A 26,371-nucleotide genomic window follows, 5' to 3' on the forward strand; every position below is an offset into this window, starting at 1 on the left:
TGCCACTAGAGGTGAGGTCGCTGATTTCAGTGAACAATGATTTATTTCGCAGCTATGTGGTCGTGGTCGGGATAAGTAAGTGGACGAAACGCTTCTCACTCCCGGTACTCGAACTGAACACAATGCTCTGAGTTGTTGCAGTAAGTTTGTGGCAGTAGGTAGTGGTGCCCGATGACCGAAGGCTATCTCCATTCTGTTCGGTTTACCTGCAGAACGCTAATCCAACTACTCATTTCTACTCACAATTGCGTGCCCCTTCTCTTTTAACAGAAGTTAAAGGTTTCTGCCAACACAGTCGGGCATCTCCCAGTCGGTTGATCCTTGAGCTCGTTGGAGCGCGGAGACGAGATGCGAAACTCAAACAAATTTAATGTGGTCGGCCGCCTTGTAGTTATCTACAGAACGACGACCTTAGCGAGAGAAAGAATATCATGATGACTTAGTAGCTCTTAGTATTGGCTGTCATTGGAAAATATATTTACCATACTATTAAGCCGTAACTAGGACTTGGATCCCGTGGCCACGTAAAGAAGTGACTGCCTTTCTTCTACTCGCCTGCTGAAGACTAACTATACCACCTTGCAGTGCGCGTGAATGCCGAAACAAGCACAGGTATCAATTGAGGTATCAAATGAGAATATAATTGTCTACAACGAAATTGCTCAGCGACATATGGATAGCAATACAGGTTTCCCAAAAGTTCATCCCTAATCGCAGATTGCTGATCATACAACATTTTGATTGACTTTTAGCCCATCACGCTGGCAAGAAGGGCCATCCGAACCTAAAAGAAAGGTCAGAGCGAGCGTGTCAAAGGGAAAGATGACTGACGAAAAGTCCGTAACGCATTTGACGGAAGTAAGCGGCGCGTCGGGAGTCGAAATCGACTTCGGGATCGATTTCTGTAAACATAGATGCTTAGTCCGACGACTACGAAAGGCATCGAGGATCTCACCATTCACTCTAGGCAACGGGTGCATTACAATCATATCTTCTTTGGCGCGAGAAAGAAGGGCGTGGTCAATCCGATAAGAGTCCTTGACCGCTTGCCACTCCAATTCATTCTTGAACCTCTCTCGTTGCACTCTGGTTACGTAGAGAACGTCGGTATCAGGCAAGACCTCCTCGAGCGATTCCAGCTGCTGCACAAATATACCCGCCTTCCGCGCAACAGCGACCACCTTTGCGGGCATCGCAAGCGCTGGAGGCGCGACGAAGTTCAGACGGACTGAGTAGTGACAGAGTAGAGTAACCAGGCTATGAACTGTGCGCCCATTCTTCAGATCTCCTATGATGGTGACCGTTTTGCCATTGACAGTTCCCAGCTCGGATCGAATGGTATAAATGTCGAGAAGAGCCTATGATGTGTTAAAATTCGGACTCCTCCAGATTTCGAGCCCTTACCTGACTAGGATGCTCTCCTATGCCATCGCCAGCATTCAGAACAGGCACAGGGGAATATTTAGCGGCGAGTTGGGCACTGCCGACATCGGGGTGCCTAATCACAATAGCATCGGCATAAGACCCTACTGTGCGAACGGTATCGGCCAGCGTCTCTCCCTTCTTCACCGATGAAGTGTCTACGTTAACTTGAATCACTTCGCCTCCACAGCGTTTCATGGCCGCATCGAAAGAAGTGCTTGTACGGGTGGACGGTTCGTAGAAAAGGGTGCAAAGAACTTTGCCCTTCAAAACGTCTAGTGTCCCATTGCGCTCGACCTGAAGTTGCATTTCATGGGCCAAGGAGAAGAGGTCATACATATCGCGTTGGGTGAATTGCTTCACAGAAAGTATATGACGACGATGGAATGCCGGATGACGACCGTGAACAACAACCGGTGGTACACTGATACCTGAACCGGCAGGACCACTGGCAGACGGTGGCAAAGCCGTCTGATGGGGAGGGATAGAGCCATCAGGCACCCTAGCGGCAGAAGGCCCAGAAACAAGCTGTGGTTTCGCCAGAGGCACGCCTGGTTGCCGCTCTCCAGCAGCATGCACGATTGTCGCACTGGATACATCTTTCCCTAGCGGTAAAACAGAGAGTTCACCATCAAGGAATAAGGTTTTTCCATGGACAACTACTCTGTGCAGTGACCCAGTGACGGAACCCTTCTGCAAAGGAGACCAACACGTGCTGTGGTTCTGATGCTGAGCTCGCCGCCCTAGGACAACTTCCACGTGAGTTGTCGTTTGTTCAGGAAGACCGAAGATACGAATCGGGTTATCGTGAAGGCGCACACGAATATCCTCAAGAGTGAGTCGACCACTAGTAACGGCGGTAAGCAACAGGGGTAGTGTTTCCTCCGTTCCGGACCACGCAGAAGCCGACTCTTGAAGTTCCGTCGCAAGTTGATGAGGAAGCATCCCAACTGAGAACGCATCGATTACATCAAGGTTCTTCCACAGTGCCTCCTGATCCTGCGCTGATGGCAACGAGGTGGGTTGAGAATATTGTTCCCGTGTGAAGAATAAGGCGAAGACTGAAACATCACAAGTAACCTTGAGATGTTTTTCCTTGCTGAGCGAGATGAGAAGCAAATCATCTTTGTTCCTGACGTCGGTGATATGAACGCTGCGGTTGTGAAGAGATGCCAGTAGAAGCACTGATGCAAGGTTTGAGCCACGAGCATCAGTCACGATTGTCTTGTTTTGGGGCCACGAGGCGAAGTTGGCAGCGACGGTGGAAATTTGAGGAGAGGCGAAGTTCCCATGGAATGAGATGTACAACGACTTCACGTCCGCTCTGACTTCCTCGTCAAGAGCCCGGGCATTACTATCTTTCCCAGCAATGCTGAGGGCGTAGTTGCAGCGTGCGCTCCCTGCAGCTGTGGCATGAACCTGCTCAAGTAAAGAAGCATCGGTGATGGCACTATCAACTCCGACTGGCAGAACGAGTGAGGTAGTAAAACCTGCACTGATAGAAGCCCTAGTAGCTTGCTCGAAGTCATCGGCTCCTGGCTCGGTGAGGCGGGGTAAGAACGCGGAAATGTTAACAAGCCCGGGGAATGCATGCGTTAGATACGAGGATTTGGAATCGATACTCGATACATCCAACGGAAGCTTGCGAACAAGTGCTTCTGCAAGTAATTTTGCGTTTTTGACGTTCGTTATGAGCGGAATTGCAAAGTCAACTGCCATACGCCGCGTGCGGTACCCTTTACTGGCGTAGCTTGCGGGGCGGCGATAATTGTTCTTTGACGGGAGGTTGATGTACATGTCGATCAGATTGTTGGCCAAGTGCTGCGTGAGCGAATATTCGGACTTCTGTTTGTCGTTGCTATCTTCCGGAAGGCTTTCCAGGTACTATGCGAGACACGATAGAACTTTAGAAACACTTCGAAGCTTGATCGAACTTACTTTGCAAGGAACGTTATGTTCTGTCAAGAAGTCGGCAGTACCGGATGTTGCGAAAATGTTGTATCCGGCAGCGTGGAGCTTCTGCACTGACGGCAGAATTTCCAATTTCTCCCGATAGCTCCCAATAGAAAGCAGGATATTCTTCTTTGGCGGCACAATGCCAGTGGAGATTAAAGCCTTGAGGTATGCCTCATACTTATCACGCCCGAAGCAAGCGACTTCTCCAGTAGAGGCCATTTCCACGCCAAGTACAGGGTCTGCTCCAGAGAGCCGACTGAAGCTAAACTGAGGGACCTTGACTCCAACATAGTCTGGAGGAAGACCAGGATCGGGGTAGCTCTCCACCGGCAATCCAAGCATGACCTTGGTGGCCATCTCAATAGCGTCAATGCCGGTGACTTTGGAAACGAAGGGGAAAGACCGCGCCGCTCGTAGATTGCACTCGATCACCTTGATCTCATTGTTCTTAGCTATGAACTGGATGTTGAAGGGTCCCAGTCACATTGAGAGCGTTTCCGATCTTGGCAGTGGCTTCCTCAATTTGACGAACGGTAGCGGGATCAAGATCTTGTGGTGGGTGGATGAGAGTGGCGTCACCAGAGTGCACACCAGCATTCTCAACGTGCTCCGAGATAAAATGCATGACCATCTGACCGTCCTTCGCCTACAGCATCCATCTCTATCTCCTTCGCTTGCTCGATGTACTTCGTGATGACGACCGGGTGTTCGCGAGAGACAGCAGGTTGCTTGTGTCAGATAGTTGGCCAAATCGTCACCAGTTGAGACGACGTTCATGGCCGCCCCTGAAAGGACGTAGGAAGGACGGACGAGGACAGGGTACCCCACTGAATCACAAAAGGCGAGAGCCTCCTGGAAACTAGTCAGTTCCTTCCACCGAGGCTGGTCAACGCCAATCTCGTCGAGTAACCTAGAGAATTTGAAGCGATTCTCGGCGGTGTCGATCATCTCGGGAGAAGTCCCGTAGATTTTTACGTTCTGACGATAGAGGGGAAGGGCAATATTGTTTGGGGTCTGGCCACCCATCGACAAGATGACGCCGCGCGAACGCTCTGTATCATAGATATCAAGAATGGTCTCCAAGCTGATATTCTCGAAGTAAAGGCGATCAGCTTCGTCGTAATCAGTGCTAACTGTTTCCGGGTTGTAGTTGACCATGATCGTCGGGAGGCCTTGTTCACGAAGCGTTCTGATAGCCCTGACCGCGCACCAGTCGAATTCGACTGAGGAGCCAATGCGGTAAACACCCGAGCCAATGACCACGACACCACGATCATTAAACTCGACGTCGTGTTCGATAGCGTTATACGTAGTGTAGAGGTAATTCGTCACTGCAGGGAACTCGGCTGCGACGGTGTCTATTTGCTTGACGAATGGGGCGATACCAATTTCTTGACGAAGCCTTCGGACAGCTAACTCCGTTGAACCCAAACAACTGGCTAACAGGCGATCGGAGAAGCCAAGCTGCTTCGCTTGGAGGATGATTCTGTTACTGACAGAAGTAATGGATTGCTCTCTGTAGTTGTAGTGTATTCGTTAGAAAAATATCGAAGATCCAGGGGAGTCTACGTACGACAAGCGCTTCTCCATGCGATGAATGTGTTGAAGTTTCGTTAGGAACCATTTGTCGATGTTAGTCATCTGCCAGATCTTGTCGACGCTATAGCCCCGATGGAATGCATTTGAGATGGCGAATATGCGCTTGTCAGTGGGATTGACCAGTTCCTCGTCAATGTCATCCACAAAGTCATTCTTATGAAACAGGATGTTTAATCTCAATGAAATGACAAAGGCTGCTCTTACATACCTTCGCAAATCCAAGGAACTGATCGTCGATCGCCCGTATCGCCTTCTGGAAGGTCTCTTCGAAAGTTCTACCAATGCTCATGACTTCACCGACGCTCTTCATGCTGCTGCTAAGAAGCCGGCTGACCCGGTTGAATTTCTTGAGGTCCCAACGTGGTATCTTGACGACAACGTAGTCCAAGCTCGGCTCAAAACAAGCGCTAGTTACTTTCGTCACGGAGTTCTTGATTTCGTTCAACGGGACACCCAGACCGAGCTTAGCGGCAATAAACGCAAGGGGATAGCCAGTAGCTTTTGAGGCTAGCGCTGACGATCGCGACAGACGTGCATTGACCTATTTAAATGTTAGTACAATGCATGTCATGTTGGTCAAGATGTTAAACCAACCTCAATGATGCAGTACTCCTTCGATGTCGGATTCAGAGCGTACTGGATATTACACTCGCCAACAACACCAAGATGGCGAATGACGTTAATCGCAGTTGTTCGGAGCATGTTGTAGTCGGAGTCAGACAGCGTTTGGGAGGGAGCGATCACAATGGAGTCTCCAGTGTGTATACCGAGGGGATCAAAATTCTAGTATGGCACCATGAGATCATGCATGGGCGGTTCAGCGAAAAGTGACGTTTACCTCCATATTACAAACAGTTATGCAATTATCGCGACAATCGCGGACAACCTCGTATTCGATCTCTTTCCAACCTTTCATGCTCTTTTCCACGAGTACCTGAGGGCTAGTCGCAAATGCCTTGCTACATAGAGCGCGAAGCTGGGCTTCATCCTGGGCGAAGCCAGATCCCAAACCACCCAGAGCGTATGCAGCACGAACAATGACCGGGAAGCCGATCTCACGCGCTGCGACAGCTGCTTCATCTGGAGTGGTAGCTGTGGCAGACTGAGCACAACGTTCCCCGATGTCCTCCATCGCTTGGGCAAATAATTGCCTATCCTCTGTCGTGATGATAGTCTCGATGGGGGGTACCAAGAACCTGTACTCCAAGAGCCGCAAACTCATCTTTGAGTTTAATGCCGACATTAAGGGCGGTCTGTCCACCAAACGTCACGTAGATACCATCTGGTTTCTCATACTTGATGATTTTGCGCACGAAATCGGGTGTCACCGGAAGGAAATATACCTTGTCCGCGAGACCCTTGGAAGTAGCGATGGTGGCAATGTTAGGGTTGACGAGAATAGTGTAAATGCCTTCCTCCTTGAGCGCCTTGATAGCCTGCGAGCCTGAGTAATCAAACTCGCCTGCCTGCCCGATGGACAATCCACCGGAGCCAAGAATGAGAACCTTTTGGACATTGGCGCGAGGGAACATTTGATCATTGTCTTCCTTGCGTCTGCCCGGGAACGATATGGGCACCAAGGTGTTCGTGTTGACACAATCCACGATAATCCGGATGAAGTCGTCGAAAAGGAATTCCGTATCACGAGGGCCAGGAGTAGATTCTGGATGGAATTGTACGGAGAAAAATGGTTTGTCTTCGCAATAGATGCCTTCGTTACTACCGTCATTGGCGTTGCGGAAAAGCTCTTTCCATCCCTGAGGGAGGGTATCTGTGTCGACCTGGAAACCATGGTTTTGAGACGTTATGTAGCACCTTCCGGACAGTGCGTGAGTGCATGGGATATTATGTCCGCGGTTGCCGTATTTCATTTTTGAGGTAGTAGCTCCCGCAGCGAGAGCGAGCAATTGGTGCCCAAGGCAGATACCGAAGATAGGGCGGTTGCCTTTCTCCATTGCTTGAGCAATTCGCTTGACAGTGGACATGATTGTCACAGGATCACCTGGACCGTTTGATATGAACAGTCCGTCATATGGCTCGGCTTCGTTTATGAAGTCGTAATCCCAAGGAACAACCTTGAGTTCCACTCCACGCTTAGTGAAGCATCGAACCTGATTGTACTTCATGCCCACATCCACAGCGACAACGCGAAGGACACGTCCGTTTGGGTGAAGACGAGGTTGGCCTGTAGGTTTGAAAAGTCGAGGAGCCGATAATGATACTGCAGCGACAAGATTATCAGAGTTGGGATCATGCCACGGGATATCAATGTAGTCCTCCGAAGGTGGCGGCGAGGATGAACGTGAGACCGAACGTGACTCCGGAATAAGAGGCTGCAAGCGGCGGGGAGGGGCATCTGACTTTCGCGCCAACACTCTGGCTAACATGGAACCTTTCTCCCGTATCTTCTTGGTGAGGGCGCGTGTGTCTACACCACAAATGGCAGGGATATTGTTTTCTTTCAACCAAGCTCCAAGTGAAGAATTTGCCAAGTAGTGGCTGTAGTCCTCAGTATATGAGCCAACTACGAGGGCAGCAATATGGATGCGGGATGACTCGAACTCCGAAGGGAGATCAACGTCGTTTTTGGGGCGTTCGGGAACGCCATAATTTCCGATTAGCGGATAGGTGAGGACAAGGATCTGGCCTTCGTATGAAGGATCGGTTAAGGATTCTGTGTACCCGACCATACCTGAAACACAATAGATTAACAACATAACATTAGATGATGGAAGTAAACTCCACCAGTCTGAAAGACGCATTCGCCTGCAACACTTTTTTCTTCCGCCCCGAAGCTGATACCTCTAAACGCAGAGCCATCGTTGAGTTCCAAGACGGCCTCGTTCGAAGACATAACATCATCATCGTCATTCAATGGGGAGAACGTGACCGGAGGAGCCGGAAAGCTAGAATTGCTCTGAGAGCGAGCAAAAACGGGTCGAAGGTCGTCTGCAGGCATCTTGTAAAAATGCAAACTGGACTGTAGACAGTAAATGGGTGATAAATTTGGGTGACGAGAGATCTAAGCGAACTCTTCTTTTCCCTTCACCCAAAGACTTTTAAAAGGGTGTTTCGGTGAAGAGAGAAGAAGAGAAGAAAAAGATGAAAAAGATTGCCTCGATCATCCAATGTTTGAATCCGGAACCCATATATGGTAGGCGACCCAAATCCAGAGCAGCGCCAGCACAGCTGTCAGCAACCTTTCAAGCTGAGCTCTCGTGAGTCGTGTCCCAACCGTGCTAGAGATGAGTCAGTGGCACATACGGAGTAGCGTGTAGGTTGAGTGTGAACTCACCTTGCCATAAACGATCGTGAGTGTAGATGTTCTTTTTTTCAAAGTGCGGATGTTTGATCATTGGTTTGCAGCTATCCGTGTCATTGGATTACCGATGTGGCGACTACTCGCGCACTGACACACCAGCTGCACGCTGGACAGCCATGTGCATGAATCCCACAAGTCATATATTCATATTCCACCTATTCACGGCGAATTAGCTTCCTTTCTTCTACAGCGGATTCATTTGTTGCCAGTCGGTAACTGCCGCGCAGCTCATCCCCGCCGTGAAGCTCCTTGTGAACGTGGATGCTTCGTACGACCTGCGGCTAAATAGTACCAACATCATCGTGGCGCACCCTACTCATGGGCATAATGTTCAGTGGCATTCGGACCCCTCGGAATGGTCATCCTCTTAGCGCTGTTATGTTGGTCTAACTCTGCTGGAATCTGCCTGTGCAAGAAGCACGGCCGCAGTAAAGGCGAGATAACACTTGTTTCTGGTGCCAATGATGTTTTCCATTGACCAACACACCAGGACCACGAGCAATTCATCCAATTATCTTCGTGCCAAGATAAAAAGCCCCACTTGCACTTCAGATAATCAATGAGCCGCTATCAAGGATATTGGTGATGAATGCAGTGAGCGCTGCTGGACACAAGTGTCATGCGTGGCGATGACTTGTGATTCTTGCGTCTCCCTGCGTCTCGTCATTTCTGCACCATTACAATATCCTGCGTTATCCATAACGGGTTATCGAACCCAATTCTAGTCCCGTGCGTTTTCCTACAACTGGCGACTAGCATGTATACGATTCTCAGCAATGGCATTACAGTCCTCTCCGGGGGCAATGTACGATTTATCCCCATGCATGACGCGTATTTGAAAAAGACATGGCATATTCATCCTTGATGTCTACGACGCTCGTGCGTAAAATACAGTCTCGAGTGACTTCCTGATCAACGTGCGTATTGTGCACGTTTCCACTGATCGGCGAGAAGTCACTTTGTCTACTTTAGAACTGTTAACTCCCCGTACGACCTATCAAGGTTCTGGCAATCTGATGCACCAATCAAAGAGCGCTGTATTCATGTGCTCTTGTCGGCCTCTACTACCCTCCATCGATTATCGAAGGAAACGAAACATAGGGACGGACAGAAGAACAAGGGATGCAAGCGCGGACTGCTTTTAACACACTAATGTATTAGATAACCAAGCGTCTGGAGTGTTCTGACTCGAAGCATGATGCAACGCTTCTGCAGATAACTTGTCGTCCGATCTTGACTGAATAATTTCTGAAGACACCTCATTGAAGAACCTTCCTGCTCCGGAAAAATGATTTGCTCCAAGCGCAAGATCGCAGACTTAGTAGGAATAAACCAGGAGCACATCAGAAGTTTTGAGCGTGATATCGATTACGATGAATCCTTAGTCCATGTTACAAGTCTCGTAGCCTGCCAGTAAATAGTAGCGTCTACCGGTCATCCATTCGTTGCCATATTCAAATCACGCAACGCACTGTTGCTTCCAACCATGTGTGAAGGTCATGCCAGTTCTCCATCAAAGTCAATACGTTTTGAAGTGGATGGATTTTAGGACGATCGAGTTCGTCGGCGAGGTTGAAACCTGCAAAACGGCGTATGGCAACCCATACAGCATGTCGAGAACAGGTGTTGGTTGCAAAAAAGGAAATCATACTCTCAGTGAATCTTCGAGCCTGTTGCAGGGTCAGTCGGGACCTTGCCTCTGTGGAAGTAGCTGTCCTTGAAGTATATAAAAGAAATTGTCTGCATCGTAGTATGTAGTAAGGGACGAAAGAATAAGGTGAACCTAGTAGGGGTTGGCAAGACTAAGAAGCACAGAATTGTCTGTGCAGTTCTCAATTTCGTTTGCTACTAGTGTTGTCATGACCGGCGTCAGTTGCGGCATAAATCAACATAATCCGAGTATACGATGACCAGTGGACTCAAGCATGCGGCCGAGCCTGCAAGCCCGATCAAGCGGGGAGTCGAATAAAAGTGTGTTGGGCAGAGTAGTCGGTTCCAGTCAGGTTGCAATTCCAACTTGTAGCTCAATTTGAAAAAAAAGAGGTTTCGACGGCCCTTTGTGGATTGCAGACCTAACAGTGGGAACAGTTGACCTACGTTGAACGAGAGCCAAGAGCCAAGACTCTCATGGCACTCTGGCAAGTTACACTGATCACCAACTGATAAGGGTATACTTCAGTTTCCGATGAAATGTATTGCTCCGGCGGTGGACGACAGAAAAGAAAAATGAGATGAACGCGATGCTGGCTAGGGTAGCGATAAAGTGAAATTAACAAAAGGAACGAGGCATCTGCCCAAGAGAACACCAATAGAGGAATACCTAAGTTTTGGTCGTGAAGGGGAACATAGGTGACGTAGGAATCGTAACAGTGGGTCACCATGATTTTGATCTACGGCTCATCATCGACGGGAACCTCCTCCTCGTACTCGGCCTCTTCCTCGACTGTTGCGTCTTGGTATTGTTGGTATTCAGCGATCAAGTCCTGCATGTTTGACTCGGCCTCGGTGAACTGAAAGATAGCATTCGATCAGATCAGCCAATCGCAAGATAGACTGCATGTACATACCTCCATTTCATCCATACCTTCTTGCGTGTACCAATGCAAGAAGGCCTTGCGCTTGAACATAGCAGTGAAGTGGTCGCTGACACGCTTGAACAGTTCTTGAATAGCTGTCGAGTTACCCAAGAAAGTAACCGCCATCTTAACTCCGCGGGGAGGGATGTCACATTGTGCAGAAAGCACATTGTTAGGAATCCACTCCACGAAATACGCAGAGTTCTTGTTCTGAACGTTCTGCATCTGTTCCTCGACCTCCTTCATCGATACTTTACCACGGAACACAGCGGCAACCTGAACGTAAGAGAGTATCAGCGCAAGTCCCAAAGACATACACCCATGCATACGGTGAGGTAGCGACCATGTCTTGGGTCTGACGCAGCCATCATGTTCTTTGCATCGAACATTTGTTGAGTAAGCTCGGGGACAGTGACAGCGCGGTACTGCTGACTACCGCGGGCGGTTAATGGAGCGAATCCGGTCATGAAGAAGTGGAGACGGGGGAAAGGAACTGCGGATGAATATATTAAGCAAAAGCGAGGAATATTGAGGATAGCGACGAACCCATGTTGACAGCAAGTTTACGCAGGTCAGAGTTGAGTTGACCAGGGAAACGTAAGCAAGTAGTGATACCGGACATGACAAAGGAAACGAGGTGGTTCAGGTCGCCATAAGTGGGCGTGGAGAGCTTGAGCGTTCTGAAGCAAATGTCGTAAAGGGCCTCGTTATCGATACAGAAAGTCTCGTCTGAATTCTCTACAAGTTGGTGAACAGAGAGTGTTGCATTATAAGGCTATATGGTCGTGAACTTCAAAAACGCGTGGAACCTGGAGAAAGAGACTGACCTCAACAACCGTGTCCGAGACGGCGGGACTAGGCACGACAGAGTATGTGCACATCATCCGATCGGGGTACTCTTCTCTGATCTTGGACATCAAGAGTGTTCCCATACCAGCACCAGTTCCACCACCGAGTGAGTGGGTGATCTGGAAACCTGCACTTATGTTAATGGAAAGCGGTGCTAAAACAAACAAAAATTACTTGCCCTGTAGGCAATCAGTGCCCTCAGCCTCCTTGCGAACAACGTCAAGAACGGAGTCGACCAACTCCGCACCCTCCGTGTAGTCTGTGTGTTATTGAGACAAAGAGGTTGAAACCACGATCGGTTGGAGCGACACGACAGAACACTTACGTCCTTTGGCCCAGTTGTTACCAGCACCACTCTGTCCAAAGATGAAGTTGTCAGGACGGAAGAGACCACCTAGAGGCCCCGAGCGGACAGAGTCCATGGTTCCTGGCTCAAGATCAACCAAAACTGCACGAGGAACGTATTTGTTTGACCCGATTTCATTGTAGTAAACCGAGATACGCTCGAGTTGCATATCATTGGTTCCCTTGTAGAGACCATCCCGCTCAATGCCATGCTCATCAGAAACCACCTCCCAGAACTTAGCACCTGTGTATCAAATCACGATGAGATGAGAACATTGGACAATCGCGCGAGTCTTGTGGTCGTACCAATTTGGTTACCGCACTAGTATCAAAGAAATGTTAACACGGATGGATTGAGATGAAATTAGAAACACTGAAACACACCTGGCCGGTCTGGATGTGGACGATTTCACGCATGCTGAAACGTGACAAGTTAGCGATAAATAAACACGAGATTGGTTGACTCAGAAAACGCGAAGGTCGCGACAGACGCGCCCAAGCACGAACATACGCGAACCCAATGACCTGAAAGATACGGAAAGTATATAGACACGTACGTTAGGGATTAGGGCAAAAGAGTCGTTGAAAGGATGGACACAAATTGTGGTGCAGTCAAAAACGAGGCTTTGGAAAGTCGGGTCAAGGGTTGCCCGCTTATTTTTCAAGCGGCGACAAATTTCAGTGGCGGGCGCTTCAACACCACGTTCAACCACGAATTTTGCCTTGTCACCATTCAATCAAGACTTGTTTGATACGCTCCGGGGCGTATTTCTGTAATCTTGTTGAGCCAAGTGAGGAGCACTTTGCATTGAATGGTACGTTGGACAGATTGCAATAGCCCATCGTTGAATTATCGATAGGCGAATTTAATGACGTATTATTTCAGTGCTATCGTGTACGACATAGGGCCTGTAGCGTGCAGCGTGTACATGCCATGATGCGATAGCCTGCAGATATTGTACTTAAGAGCGAGCATAATTATGTATACCTTTCGAGGCAAGCTAAGCCGTTTGGGCCCCAGGCTGCTTGAATCTTGAGTCAGCGCGAATTTCAAGATTACGACGCACAGCTTTCCGATACTCATCTGAGCCACTGACACTCCATTATCCAGAAACGTGCCGCCGAAAACACCCCACGAGGCCACTCTTCCTTCCCCATACGTAAGGAATCCAGGATGCTTTTTCCTATCAATCACCGACTTGTGTGACTCTGTGAAGCAGACAAGTTGCTTGATGCCACGAGCCTGCATTGAGGCCAGCGAACTTGTCATCCATTACCTGTGCCAGAGAAAATTACAGTTCAATGAAAGATGTTACAGGGAACATGATTGGTTCTCAAATTCGGCAGCGACCCCGGGCCCAACGGAGTAGTCACTGGTGTAAGGCACAATATGTCAATTTCTTCTACTCACAGCCACGACTTCACTGACTGAGTGAAGCTCCTTAAAAGAGCGATTCAAGCGTCGCCAGACACTGCCGAACTCGCCCGCCATCAAATTTCCAATTGCACGCTTGAGGAAGCTGTGGTTTAGTTAGGTTAGTGACCCTGACTCGGAGTCAAGGCTATGCCGGACTACCCTATGCATAATACATATTGACTGACAAACGGTGACGCTTCGTGATCTTGCTTTCCCCCCAGACATGAGTGGCATCCGCAACGCCAACGTCAGACACTATTTCTCCACGTTCGCAACGTTTCCGAGACTCTGTCCACAACATCCCGACACCTGGTACAGAAGTGCACCGGCCCAGGCGTTATGTCAGTACCTCGCTCCTTTGTTATAGAATACCCCTTTGACAAGTATGAGTGGAATCTAGGAGCCTATCGTTTTGAACATTTACATCGTTGGAAGCATTGCTCTGCTTATGATATGTCTGGGCATTGCACTTGAGATAGCTCTGCATATATCAGATATATGCAATGGTACGCACGCCTACCGCTTCCTCACAGTGTGCCCGATGACACTTCTCTAGGCTTCTCAGTACCTGAGAAGAATGTGATCACCTTCGTATCAACTTCATTCCTAACGGTAACACCCACTATATGATCACCAACACATCTTTATTCATCAGCTCGTAACAGTCGTTTGTTCCGACCTTGCTGGTAGTCCCACTTGCGTATTTCTGGGCTGTAGCAGACTGGATGCTCAGATGGTACCAGGTTAGCACGATCGTCTATATTATTTGCCTTCCATGCTCATTGCAAGGGCCTTAGCCATATGTCACGCTATCCGAGGGCAAAGCACCTGCAGCACGCAGTATTCTACTAGACTATGTAAGCACTTCGTAAGTTATAAACGAAGGTGTAATGACGGTGACTATCCTACAATAGATCGCACTCAAGTATGAATCAGTCACTTACAACCATGCTGATGATCTATGTTGACTTATTACCCAGTCGCCTAACCACCTTATACTATTCCCTCAAGCACCGACATTGGTTAATCAATGTATCGACACTCACTGCCTTTCTGTCATATTCATGCAGCCGCTAGCCGGATCCCTATTTCAAGTACCACAGGTACCCTACACATCAGGTAATATTATTCAGCTAGTTCCTTGTTGCTGTCTGCTTAGACTAAACATGTTGATATAAAGCTGCCACCGCAACAAGTATCCGCAGCATCGGGCTTTCGCCTTCTATCAGTCAACTTACTTCATTTCTCGCTTCTGCAGGGGTAAGATTTTCGAGATCAATCGCGATACTTCACTGACATATTAAACAGTATGCAAATGCTGCAGGTAGGGACGCCTGCTCTAACAGCATGCGCTAGACTGAACTAGGTCAAACTCCCTAGTATACAGTAACCTTCAAGATCCACCATTCGTTAATGGCGGATGGTCTGCTGCTCCATTCACAGTATGCTGTCCACTTCTTTAGGATTACATAAAATCATTCAAATATGTGTGCTCTGCAGGCCCCTGCAGGCTCTATTCTGAATGGAACCCTAGCCGTAAACACCACTGCTGTTCAAACGCACGTCAACTGCATAAACCCAACTTCTTTCACGACTACCAATCTCACCAGCTCAGATTTTGTATTATCGGCTACCTTTTCGACTACCTGTAACGCCAGTCTCAGTCTTAACCCTAACGATGGTCCCGACCAATTCTCTGTGACAGCAGCGTCGACGTGTGCACCCTCGTATCAGGATCAAAACTTTCAGCCCGTCATTTTCTGGTATTATCATTTGTCTGATAACGGAGACGCACTAGGGACTGCCGTTTTCTGCCAACCGAGTATTGCCATTTTTATAGTCACAACCTCGATGGATCTCAATGATGGATCTATGGGAGACTGTACAATTGTAGAGCCTTTCGAGTATACCAATAACGTTACAGGCAACCCTTTGAACGGCCAAGCATTCAATGGGTGAGTCTAATGCTCTTTTTGTCACCAACTGCCTTAGCGAGTGTATTCAGGGTCATGTTTGATGCGAGCAACAACTCGTACATTACCGCCAGGATTCTCGCCATCAACTCAGGTATTCCAGGAGCTATATATTCCTTCGCTTCGCAACAACCGGACGGTCCACAATCCGTATTCGATGATCCTTATGGATTCGTCAATGCCACAAAGAAGGTCTATGTGAGGGAACTACACCATTCGAAAAACTCAAGTGACCGAATGATTTTTTTTGTCGCATTCAGACACAATATCTTTCCATTGCCGCGCAAACCATCTATTTCCTGCCAGACAATACGACTATCTCTGCCCAGCTGACATCAGATATCCCAAGGTTATTCGTCGAGTACGCATTACCCCCACCATAATCATCATCTCACCTCTGACAATCTCCTCCACCTTCTCAGAACTCTACCAGCACACCTACTTTCCGTGTTATTCATTTGCATCGGAATTTCATCCCTTATCGTTCACATCCTGCACAAGCGCTCTCGCAGAAATCTTTGGTTGACCAGTCCACCTGGCTCGATCGCAGCCATCGTATCCCTCACATCACGTTCTGGCTTCGGCGATCTCCTTCTGCCCTATGATGATGTATCGCGCATGAAGAGCAACCTCACCGGTCTCACCTTCCGTCTTGATAAACGAACGGGTGCCATAGTCGCGGAAGAAGACTTTGGCGTTGTTAATACCTCTGACAATACAGCGCTGTTGGGCGGTAAAAGGGGGTATGGCGTGATGGTGGGGGTGGATAACCTCACTCCGTTGTCGCGCGCATCCTTCAAGGAAAAGCTTGAACCTGAAAGTCCTTGATGGAAGGGTTTGCTTTGCATGCTATCCTGCCTCCTATGTGGGCTGGTTTTGATACGAATTATACGCCATTTACGTGCCATTTACCGTTATGTTTGCATGGACTATCCTTTATTTAATCTGACTAACACCCCTTTCCCCTCCACCCCATTAAAAACACGTATGTACTAATTCGGCATCATAACGATGCTGTGTCCTCGATCGAGAGTGTGATCTGGTGACAGACCAAAGTATTAATGCAACCTCGTGCCTCGAAAACTGCCTCTGCCTCAACCACGGAGCCGTGAGGTGGTTGAGATTGTGCACATAGGATTCGCCTTGAATCTAACAGTCAGTGATCCTTGAGCATCAGGAAACCCACAGCCGAGCAACAAACGATCATTTTGACAGAGACTTCCCCTTCCTTGTAATACCACCATAGTTCTGTCGCGCCTACTTGCACGCTGCAACTTCATTCCTATATAAGATCAAACATGACTATGTGATGATCCATGGCAGAATTTTGCTGATGCTTGTGATTGTGTACTATATATTGCTATCCATATCATTCTATGTAACTTGTCCACCAGTTCTCTGATGGCAAAACGCCGACGACAATGCCAAACCCTAGTAAGTATAAACCGCAGAGAAATGAAGTTCGAGGGTGATTGCATAATGCGACCGTAGCGGGCTCTGCTGCGAGCGGCCTTGCGCGTTATGTAGGGAATAGTACCATTACACATCCATTTCCTTCTTGAAAATCAAGATACGTGCCTCAAAGCCTGCTCAAAGTCCGCAATGATATCATTGATGTGTTCGATGCCCACAGACACCTGGACAAACAATCAGTCAAAACTTCTCCATCAAAAAAATCACGCACCCGGATCAGATCATTCGTGACCCCCGAAGACAGCCGCTCCTCATCACTGAGCTGGTGGTTCGTCGTCGACGCAGGGTGGATGACAAGGGTCTTGGCATCACCGACATTTGCAAGATTACTAGCTAGTTTCAGGCTGTCAACAACCGTGCTTGCCACACTAATATTGCCCTTGACGCCGAAGTTGAGGACACCACCGAATGCATTTGGGCGGAGAAGCTTCTTCGCTCTCTGGTGATAGGGGTGACTCTCTAGGCCGAGATAGGAGACCCATGCGACCTTTTCGTGTTTTGACAGCCACCTAAGAACAGTAAAATTTTGCCTGTGGATCAGTACATGACAACTTACTGAGCAAGCGCCAAAGCGTTTTCGGAGTGCCTCTGAGCCCTCAAGCTAAGCGTCTCAATACCCTGAATGAGCAAGAACGCAGCGAATGGGTTCAAGGCTGGACGGAGGAGCTCGACGCGAAGCTTGATAGCGAAAGCGGTAGCACCAAATGTTTCGCTAAAGACCATGCCATGATATGCCTCGGAGGGGGAAGTGAACGACGGGAACTTGCCGGAGCGTGCCCAATCGAATTTTCCTGATAGAGAAAAATGAGATATGCAAATGGAAAGCGATCGTGAAGTAAACGCACCCGAGTCGATGACAACACCTGCGATCGTCGTTCCATGACCTCCAATCCACTTGGTTGCACTGTGCACTGATGACCATACATATGAGCTGCGGATCACCTAAGTGAGGGATGTGCTCACAAACAATGTCTGCGCCCAAATCGATGGGTTTGATGAGGTATCCTCCCATTCCAAACGTGTTGTCCACGATTAAGGGGATGCCATGATCATGTGCAACCTATCGAGTTTACATGAGCAGCGGTCCATTGGCAGTGATTAATATGCACACTTTTGCCAGCTCGGAAATTGGCGCAACGTTGTACTTCGGGTTACCAATGCTCTCGACGAAAATTGCCTTCGTGTTCTCATCGATTGCTGGCGCGAAAAGTGCTGGATCATCGCCATTCACGAACTTTACATCGATACCAAGCTTTCTGAAGGATGCTGCACATCGCATGGGTCATGATACTGGTAAGACGCTGACAAACGAACCTTTGAACTGGTTGTATGTCTTCAGGTGACCTCGTCAGTTAAAATGATCCCTGAATTCTCAAAAATGATACACTTACCCCTCCTTGGATATATGATCTGTTGCCAAGATGTCAATCGGGGTTCTGGACTTGAACGACTAGGTCTTACGTTGAAACGATGTTGTCACCTGCACTGGCTATGGTGGAAATCGCAAGGAATTGTGCAGATTGACCGGAGCACGTTGCGATAGCCGCAACGCCACCTTCAAGGGCAGCAATTCGACTCTCGAACACATCCTACATGGATAGGAAGTACTTAGGCAGTATCGATGAAAGAATAACGTACGACAGTGGGGTTCCCAATACGAGAATAATTGTGTCCAAAAGCCCTGCAGGATGCTCCATTAATTTCAATTCGCTTGTCATCCTCAATGAAACTGACTTCGGGTCAAAAAGGTCTGCGCCATGCTGAAGTTATGATAAGCCCCTAAATCGAATCTTTGTACAAAGTGACGAACGTTATAGTCGTTAAAGACGAAGCTCGTGGAGGCGTAAATAGGAACTGCACGAGCATTGGTGGTAGGATCAGGAACCTGACCAGCGTGCAACTGCAGCGTCTCGAATTCCTGCGGTCTTTGACCAAAAGTTAACCACGAAAGACCTTCGAACGAGACATGCCACTCACTTGCTGGCTTGAGCCATTACAATTTAATATTGGAACGGGAGATAAGTGGATTTGGGTGCAGACTCCGATTGCCTTGCTATTTAACATGATAATAAAAACAGTGTATCAATACAGAGTGTCAGAATCACAGATAGGACTGAGGACCACTCACGCGAGTATTACCAGTACTACTATTGTGATCACGAGTCCAATCATTCCATGTCCGAGGCGGCTCTTCGGGACATTCGGAGAAGACGTCCTGGACAGCTGTGAGAGGTAATTTAATGTTTATTTGAATCACTAGAGCTAAACAGTCGGAGAACCACGGACCGATCGACTATCAATGGGAAGTTCTGGTCACCCAGAATTCTGCCCATACTCTCTCCTTCAAGTTGTAGTTGTGTGTGCACGGCCCGGCTTCAGGCCATGAGCCGGGCGCCTGGTGACGGCTTTGGCCTGGCATGAGATTATAATTACTATATATAGAAACTACAAGGAGAGACTGTCTGCCAGCGGTGCCCAGGAGTCAATATGGCATGCAACTAATCGGTTCACAACGCCACGAAGTTCCACTTAGGCAGTGGGTGACGCGACGTCGCGGTCCGTTGTCTATTTCATATTATAGGATGCTCGATAGCTCGTGATAGCAAAAATCAGCTATCCACGCAAGCAAGAACGACAAACTTAGCAGGAATGCCTAATATGACTTCTACTAATCGTCGTTGGACTAGTTATCCTCTTGGGCAGTCGTTCCGCCGGTATTTCTCATCAACGGGGGTATATAGTCATTCGGGTCGACGTCCTCGTCCGTACCGACCTCCACTGGATCTATGGTTGGTGAAGGAGGCTGAATTGGGTGCGCTAAGCGGTCAATCCATTGTTCGTCGATTGCACGTCCCTCTATCATTGAAATCCACATGTTCAAGAGCAAGCTAGTTTGTGCATGAATGAAATCTGTTGAGAGGCGGTCATGCGAGCTGGACACCTACTGGCATTCATTGCCTGCACACGGGAGACGTGGGTTTGCTGGTATGTTTATGCGTTGCGCTGTCGCCTGCACGCTAGGTCCAGTTTGAGCAACCCGCATCAAAGTTCTGACCATAGTGGACCCGTCCTAAAGCACCATCACGTTCTGTTACCCCTGAGCTGCATCACCAACACTCATTGGAGTTCCACCGACGCCACTCTCAAGAGATGCCTTGGACGTCGCCCTCTCCCTTTCTAACGGAGCAGCAGCGATAGCAGTCTGCATAGAAGGGGTAGCGTTGCGTCGCTTCGGAGTTTTGATGATAATCGGAGCTCATGGTCAGGTTTCGTGAGCTCACAGGTGGATCGTAAGCGATCATTTCCTTATACTTCACATCGCTTTAATGATCTCCAGATCGTGATAGGATGGCTGAGCTTGACAGAGACCGCTACCTCGAGCGTGAACGAGAATGGAATAAGCAACACCCACCACCTCGACCGTCTTCAAGTCTTAGCTCGTATTCGAATCACTCCCACACTCACCCCAGTCGACCTAGTCACAGCGTATGCGACACCACTCTATGAATTCAATGATCTGTGATGAAATGGTGCCTCCTGATGACTCAGAGCAGCTAGGTTAAAGTTTGAACATTGCGCGTCGTCGACGGGTGCGGTATGTTACAGTGTAGTGCGACCGAGCGCGAGTGGAATCGAGCTGATGGAGTTTGGCGGAATAACTCCAACTTCTGTCACGACTGCTGTGATACTGGAAGGAGGTGTCAGGTCGTAGAGCGGATTGAGGATCTCTAGATTGGGCTGTTTGTTGAGGGTGAGCGTATCTTTTGACCGAGTGAGGGGGAAGGACGAAAATATATCGCCAGCCGGTGCTACAGGATCATAATATTAGATCGAGATGAAAGACAACGACTACGGGGGAACATACCGAGCTCGTTCTTGGTAAAACTATCTAGCTGGATTGTTTCCGCAAACTTGTATGTCTCGCAGCAAACGACGACAGGGACACTGTGTTGTTTTGCCATCATAGCTACGAGGGCCGTGCCTGCACGGGAAAATACAGCGCCGTTCGAATGTAGGGAATGAGCGCCCACTAAGACTGTCGACACCTCTGTGATGACAGATCCAATGGATGGCAGAAGGAGATAAGTGCAGGGGATACCCATGGCAGAAAGTACGGAGAGAAGCTTCTTGCCTATTCCGTAGGCGACAGCATGAGATTACAAACGGGACTGTAATAATAGGGCCTCTTACCCTCTAGCATTGGCCGGGAATCGACGACGACAACCGAGAATTGCTTCCTATCATCCCACGCACCGACCAGAACTTGCTCCACAACTGAAGATCTAGGCAAATAGCTATCAGCGAACGACAACGGGAGAAGCGTAGAGCTTGTTACCGAGCATACGTCAGAATGACGTCTCCGTCTTTAATCTTGGTCCCTGCAGTCTCTTGGATGACTTGATCCGCTATGGTAATTCGTTCACTGATATAATCATCTATCTTTTGACAAAGGAGATTTTTCGCCTGAAGAATATTTGAATGAGTGCTACGTGTGACAGCGAGGAATAATTGACACGAACGTCCTGCTCCGGAAGGTCGATATCCGATCCACTGATCTCTAATTTGAGCTCCCGGATGGCATTGCCCATAGTTACCGACATGGGACGAGCAGAAACAAGATGAGTGATTTGAGGCGAAAGATGTGTCAAGAGATGCCTCGAGAGTGTATTGTTAGGAGGAGTGACATAGTCTTGTATCACCTTGATAAATGTCAGCAATATTTGGTAGACCAGGACGATCGCGACATACAGTTTTGAATGCAGTCAGGGTCGCAATACAACGCGCGTTTGCCCCTGCAATCTTGAACTCCGAAAATTGCAATCCGAGGCGGATGATAGCGGGATGTATATCTCCTTTGCTAGGGCCAGGGGGTTTGGGGAGTCCAAAATGGGAGAATATCCGCAAACCACGAGCAGAGTCATCAGATGTGGTTTCTTTTGTCTCCTTTGTCGGTTTTCCATCAGGACCCTTTCCACCTTTCTTCGCCTGAGCAGAATTCTGATTAGATCCGCTAGGTTGGGGACCAGCTGCTTTAGTAGCAGCTTTTGCAGCTCTCTGACGCTCTTGTTGCTCGCGTCTCTCCGCTTTGGTCATCTGCTTTTGAGACTTTGAGGGCTGATTCTGGGCCTGAGATGATGATGCTTCGGCATGAGATTGACCAGGAACGAGCTTGATTGTAGATTTAGAGGGAAGAGCGGTCATTGTAACGGTTGCAGTTGTGCTCATCGTTTCAAAGGGTTAATGCCCAGTGAGAATCGACAATTGGTTGTACCCGCGCGAAGTGGTAGTCAGAGTGGACGATTTTGAGGTGATTCAGCCTGCGATTCAGAAAACGATTTTGGACGCTGAGAATCGGATTTGATGTCGAATCGTGCTGAATCGTTGAAGCGCCTCTGGAGGCGCTTCACGCGATTCTGAATCGGATCTTAGCTGTACCCCTCTTATTTTAAAATAGAAATGTCTAATTAAACAGACTTATCCCGCAAGCAAGCACCTGAGCACCCTCTCCGCACTCGAGCAGCATGGCACCCAAAGGGGCCGAAAAGGCGTCCGACAAGCATCTTCGTTGACTCGGAAAGCTCAAAAAAAGTACTCGTAAAAGAGGCAAAAAAAGCGCAACCATTTATCATATGAGTTGTGGGTAGAAGTCTGCTGGCCATTCTGCCAGCCGGTGTTCTGCCTATGGTAGAACTCCGCTGGCAGAATCCGGCAGAATGTCAGGGGATCACAGCGAAAGATGTTCTAATAACCTTCTTCACCAGCAACTGCACTTCCTTAACTGTAGAGTAGAATACTTTGAAGGCACTTGCAATCATTCTTTCATAGATTATTGTTCCCCATGCTGCCCACGTTGAAGTAGGGGACCCGGGCAGAGTAGCAGCTAGGCCCGTAGCACTGTAGCTTAGTCAGCCACTTAGTGTCCGTAGCATCGCTGCAATCTCACAGTAGACTTTCAAAAGCAAAGATTTGAGCAAATTTTCATTGCCATAGTCATCAGAAGGCCGTGGCTAATGTCAGGCCAATTCATCGACGTCATGCACACATGCACACCAGCACCCAGCCAGTCATCTACGATGTAGTTGCTGAGTGATGGAAACGAACCTCACACAACGACGGACAGTGGGATGTGGACATGCTGGTGTCTTCTAATGGTGTTTCCTAGTGACATACTGTCGTACGGACAGCTCTGCAGCGCCTTGATAGTCTTGCCAAGTGACAGAAGTGGCGGTTCTGCCACTTCTACCGGTTGTGCCGGCACAATTGCCCGCAAATAGTTCTGCCCCAGCACTAACCATGATCAATAATATCAAGTGCGTGAAATATATCAGAAAACAGATAAAACATATGTATAACTCACCTTAGGAACTGCCAGTTTTAGTATACATACCTATTTACGAATCCAACCAGAATCGCGTTGAGAATCCGTTCTCGCTGCGGGGTGTTCAAAGTGGATGGCGATTTTCATGCGATCTTCGAATTTTGAATCGTCTCGTAATCACACGCAGAATCGCTTCATAATCGTTTACTCTGGCTACCACTGTAATACCCGCACCCGTACCCGTACCCGTGGGTACTGTACGTAAAATAGTTAGAAATAGGAATAAATAAAACACACCGTCCGGTGTCGTATACCAACTGAGAGCCAAGAGCAAGGACACGGTTGAATGAGAGCATCGACATGCTGCGAGCGCTGTATTGCATGAGTGGGATACACAGTGCGTTGCAGGCGGCCGTGAGACCACCTGAGGAAGCGGAGCAGGACGTAGACGCCACAATGAAAGGTCTGCACCGAATTCACCTACTCATAGCCTTTGCTGTGACTATCCTCTCATTTGTAGGGCATGCAGGTGATGTAGAACGCACATTCTCTGATCTCAGCACAACACAATCCGTGCGACGGTGTAATATCTCAATTGACACATTTGAAACACTCGGAAAAATTCGTGCAGACCTTCGACACTACAGCGCCGTAAAAGCCGCGGAGGCTGGGAAGTCCATCCGTCGTCGACATTATCACATGCACGCTCGGTGAAGATGTTGGCATTGCTGTTGAGACTTCACAGGATCTTGAAGCATCCTTCGTGTGGGCACCTGCGCTTTCGATGCAGATGTCCTTCTTGCTGGTCCAGAGAGTATCTCGCCTGACGACAATCGCTGCTGAATTTGCAGCTCTCGAAGAGTTGAAAAGGACTGAAGAAGTTCAGAGCGTTAACGAAGTTGAGCACCCAATTGATGACGCTTCTACAACGTATTGTCACGACAAGTGTGTTATACATCGCGGTCCGTTGTCCATTTCATATTATAGGATGCTCGATAGCTCGTGATAGCAAAAATCAGCTATCCACGCAAGCAAGAAGAAAGACAAACTTAGTGGGAATGCCCAATATCACTTCTACCAATCGTCGTCGGACCAGTTATCCTCTTGGGCAGTCGTTCCGCCGGTATTTCTCATCGACGGGGGTATATAGTCATTCGGGTCGACGTCCTCGTCTGTACCGACCTCCACTGGATCTATGGTTGGTGAAGGAGGCTGAATTGGGTGCGCTAAGCGGTCCATCCATTGCTCGTCGATTGCACGTCCCTCTATCATTGAAATCCACATGTTCAAGAGTAAGCTAGATTATGCATGAATGAAATCTGTTGAAAGGCGGTCATGCGAGCTGGACACCTACTGGCATTCATTGCCTGCACACGGGAGACGTGGGTTTGCTGGTATATTCATGCGTTGCGCTGTCGCCTGCACGCTAGGGCCAGTTTGAGCAACCCGCATTAAAGTCCTGACCATTTTCTGCACGTTTACGATACATCCAGCTGGGAGGGGAATGGCACCATCTTGTTGTGACGGTCCCAGTTTCTTGTCATCTTCTTTGATGCGTACGGATGATGATGATGATTGGCCCTCTTGATTCACAGGAAAGGGTTTGATATCATTGTCGGGTTCGTATTTCCAGCGTCGTTCATAGTCACGTGAGAAATGAGACGCGCCACCGTTCAAGCGTCGCGGGGAAGGTGATCTGGAGGACCTTCGGCGCGGTAGTTTCTGTATGTATAATTAAGATCGATCCCTGGTGATGCAAAGAGACGTGCTACCTGATGTTGACCACGCTGGAACAGCGCAGCAACGGAGGTAAATGACCCGACATCAATTCCGGAACGTGCAAGCACTCCGCGCACCATCTCCTCATCGTGAACTAGTAATACAAGCGGAACATTGGCGGAGTCGTGTGTGAAAAGCCTTCGTATATCCGAGTAAAGCATATCCACCGTGCCATCTTGGCTGGTGGTCCCATGCTCGAAAGGCTGAGAAAAACTGTCAGATAACACATATGGATGTAGGTAAACAGCGGTACCGCATTCTGTTCCTCGTTTTTCAGTGCGAGTCCTTTCATCTTTATGTGTACGGTTTCTGTTACTCGTCTAGATTCCAAGTACTCCCGGCATCATCACATCTGTCCATCCGACATCGATGATGCTGGGATTGTCAAAACGTTCGCTACGTCTATCCTTGTGCCACGTGTTTACGACTATCGAGATCACTCTGATTGCGCCAGCCCAAGGCGGATTGATTAGCCCAAGGGCTCCCGGAGTGGCGCTTTTCGTAAACAAACCGATATAGAACTCTTTAAAACGGTCAGTCACCAATCAAATCTGTGGCATGACCCCACCGAACCTTTGGGTCTCAAAGTCTGCCCGTGGATTGCCCGGAGCGCCCCTATCCCCAAGTTGAAAAAACCCTCGGTTGGCAGGGCTGTTGTCCCACTTATCCTTTTTGTTCTTTTGGGATTTCACCTTGTAGGTCTTGAGCTTGTCCTGAAGGTCACCCTTTGTAGCAAAATAAATCGGGGATAGCGAAGCGAATTCGTCCACTTTCCACGGTCTCTTAGGAGAAGGCCTCAAGTGGTGCTTCCGGACGAATGCCCACATTTGATGAGATGTCATGAGGACGTATGAAGCACCATTATGCAGAATTCCTGTAGTGTGCAATATAAGTCGATGTGCGACACGAAAATTCAGAATATGCTAGTACCTAAGACCAACTCGATAGGTGCGCCAGGGCCTCCAGGCCTGAGTTCAGGACCCTCGTAATTCGCAATAGCATCTATCGTTGGTTTGTCGTCGTACATCTGAAACCTGGAGAACCGTTGGGCGGACGCGATTACTCAATGCGGGGCGCTCACCATCCATCAGAATGAGCTCGGAAGCCACCAATCTGATAGTAATATGTTTCTGGCTCCATGCATATATATATACAATCTATACAAGCCAATGATGAGGGGACGGGTCGACAGATAATTCAAATATACCTTGTCCTTGAACTTCGAGGGTCTGTGCACGGTGGGAATTTACAAAGCGTACTGAGCGTTTGCAACCTTCGAAATTCCAACAAGGATAGAAGGCCTTCGATTTAAAAACATTGGCATAAATACTGGCAAGGCGA

At 48.6% G+C, this 26,371-nt stretch overlaps 6 protein-coding genes across 6 annotated transcripts; 1 reads left to right on the forward strand and 5 right to left on the reverse strand.

The window, feature by feature from the left end:
• Positions 1-748: 748 nt before the first annotated feature.
• Positions 749-7,936, reverse strand: DFJ58DRAFT_838734 (uncharacterized protein; the record flags this gene model as incomplete). The annotated part of the gene is made up of 13 exons (XM_041392478.1): positions 749-784; positions 832-902; positions 956-1,358; positions 1,405-3,306; positions 3,361-3,837; positions 3,863-4,024; positions 4,066-4,894; positions 4,952-5,130; positions 5,186-5,518; positions 5,572-5,760; positions 5,816-6,173; positions 6,196-7,669; positions 7,753-7,936. 13 exons carry the CDS (start codon positions 7,934-7,936, stop codon positions 749-751), a joined length of 6,597 nt encoding a protein of 2,198 aa, XP_041247317.1.
• A 2,391-nt stretch (positions 7,937-10,327) lies between these two features.
• On the reverse strand, positions 10,328-12,713 carry DFJ58DRAFT_771927 (beta-tubulin). Its single transcript, XM_041389184.1, has 10 exons — positions 12,627-12,713; positions 12,454-12,487; positions 12,376-12,391; positions 12,050-12,313; positions 11,903-11,983; positions 11,703-11,851; positions 11,422-11,650; positions 11,205-11,368; positions 10,867-11,151; positions 10,328-10,809 (listed from the first exon to the last, which is right to left on the reverse strand). Exons 2-10 carry the CDS (start codon positions 12,484-12,486, stop codon positions 10,690-10,692), a joined length of 1,341 nt encoding a protein of 446 aa, XP_041247318.1. The 5' UTR covers position 12,487; positions 12,627-12,713; the 3' UTR covers positions 10,328-10,689.
• Positions 12,714-13,475: 762 nt separating this feature from the next.
• Positions 13,476-16,542, forward strand: DFJ58DRAFT_771933 (uncharacterized protein). The gene is made up of 13 exons (XM_041389185.1): positions 13,476-13,604; positions 13,708-13,713; positions 13,739-13,827; positions 13,887-13,992; positions 14,043-14,098; positions 14,152-14,229; positions 14,284-14,354; positions 14,467-14,541; positions 14,853-14,928; positions 14,987-15,441; positions 15,492-15,657; positions 15,720-15,820; positions 15,882-16,542. The coding sequence occupies exons 2-13, from the start codon at positions 13,710-13,712 to the stop codon at positions 16,285-16,287; spliced, it is 1,683 nt and encodes a 560-aa protein (XP_041247319.1). The 5' UTR covers positions 13,476-13,604; positions 13,708-13,709; the 3' UTR covers positions 16,288-16,542.
• Positions 16,543-16,979: 437 nt separating this feature from the next.
• On the reverse strand, positions 16,980-18,989 carry DFJ58DRAFT_771934 (Cys/Met metabolism PLP-dependent enzyme-domain-containing protein). Its single transcript, XM_041389186.1, is given in 14 exon segments — positions 16,980-16,999; positions 17,012-17,096; positions 17,144-17,441; positions 17,489-17,723; positions 17,778-17,843; positions 17,896-17,992; positions 18,044-18,198; positions 18,247-18,265; positions 18,324-18,342; positions 18,394-18,521; positions 18,571-18,613; positions 18,667-18,692; positions 18,743-18,857; positions 18,910-18,989. The coding sequence occupies 13 exon segments, from the start codon at positions 18,924-18,926 to the stop codon at positions 17,025-17,027; spliced, it is 1,290 nt and encodes a 429-aa protein (XP_041247320.1). The 5' UTR covers positions 18,927-18,989; the 3' UTR covers positions 16,980-16,999; positions 17,012-17,024.
• Positions 18,990-20,532: 1,543 nt separating this feature from the next.
• DFJ58DRAFT_699398 (uncharacterized protein) lies at positions 20,533-22,377 on the reverse strand (the record flags this gene model as incomplete). Its single annotated transcript, XM_041383550.1, has 6 exons — positions 21,682-22,377; positions 21,453-21,632; positions 21,269-21,396; positions 21,124-21,215; positions 20,798-21,064; positions 20,533-20,741 (listed from the first exon to the last, which is right to left on the reverse strand). The coding sequence occupies exons 1-6, from the start codon at positions 22,156-22,158 to the stop codon at positions 20,533-20,535; spliced, it is 1,353 nt and encodes a 450-aa protein (XP_041247321.1). The 5' UTR covers positions 22,159-22,377.
• Positions 22,378-24,084: 1,707 nt separating this feature from the next.
• Positions 24,085-26,368, reverse strand: DFJ58DRAFT_771944 (uncharacterized protein). The gene is made up of 9 exons (XM_041389187.1): positions 26,238-26,368; positions 26,112-26,187; positions 25,961-26,064; positions 25,604-25,904; positions 25,396-25,525; positions 25,284-25,364; positions 25,024-25,233; positions 24,606-24,973; positions 24,085-24,548 (listed from the first exon to the last, which is right to left on the reverse strand). Exons 2-9 carry the CDS (start codon positions 26,168-26,170, stop codon positions 24,326-24,328), a joined length of 1,476 nt encoding a protein of 491 aa, XP_041247322.1. The 5' UTR covers positions 26,171-26,187; positions 26,238-26,368; the 3' UTR covers positions 24,085-24,325.
• Positions 26,369-26,371: the final 3 nt, after the last annotated feature.

The sequence above is a fragment of the Suillus subalutaceus genome (assembly GCF_016647625.1).
Source record: "Suillus subalutaceus strain FC151 chromosome Unknown DFJ58scaffold_20, whole genome shotgun sequence".
Classification (NCBI taxonomy): domain Eukaryota; kingdom Fungi; phylum Basidiomycota; class Agaricomycetes; order Boletales; family Suillaceae; genus Suillus; species Suillus subalutaceus.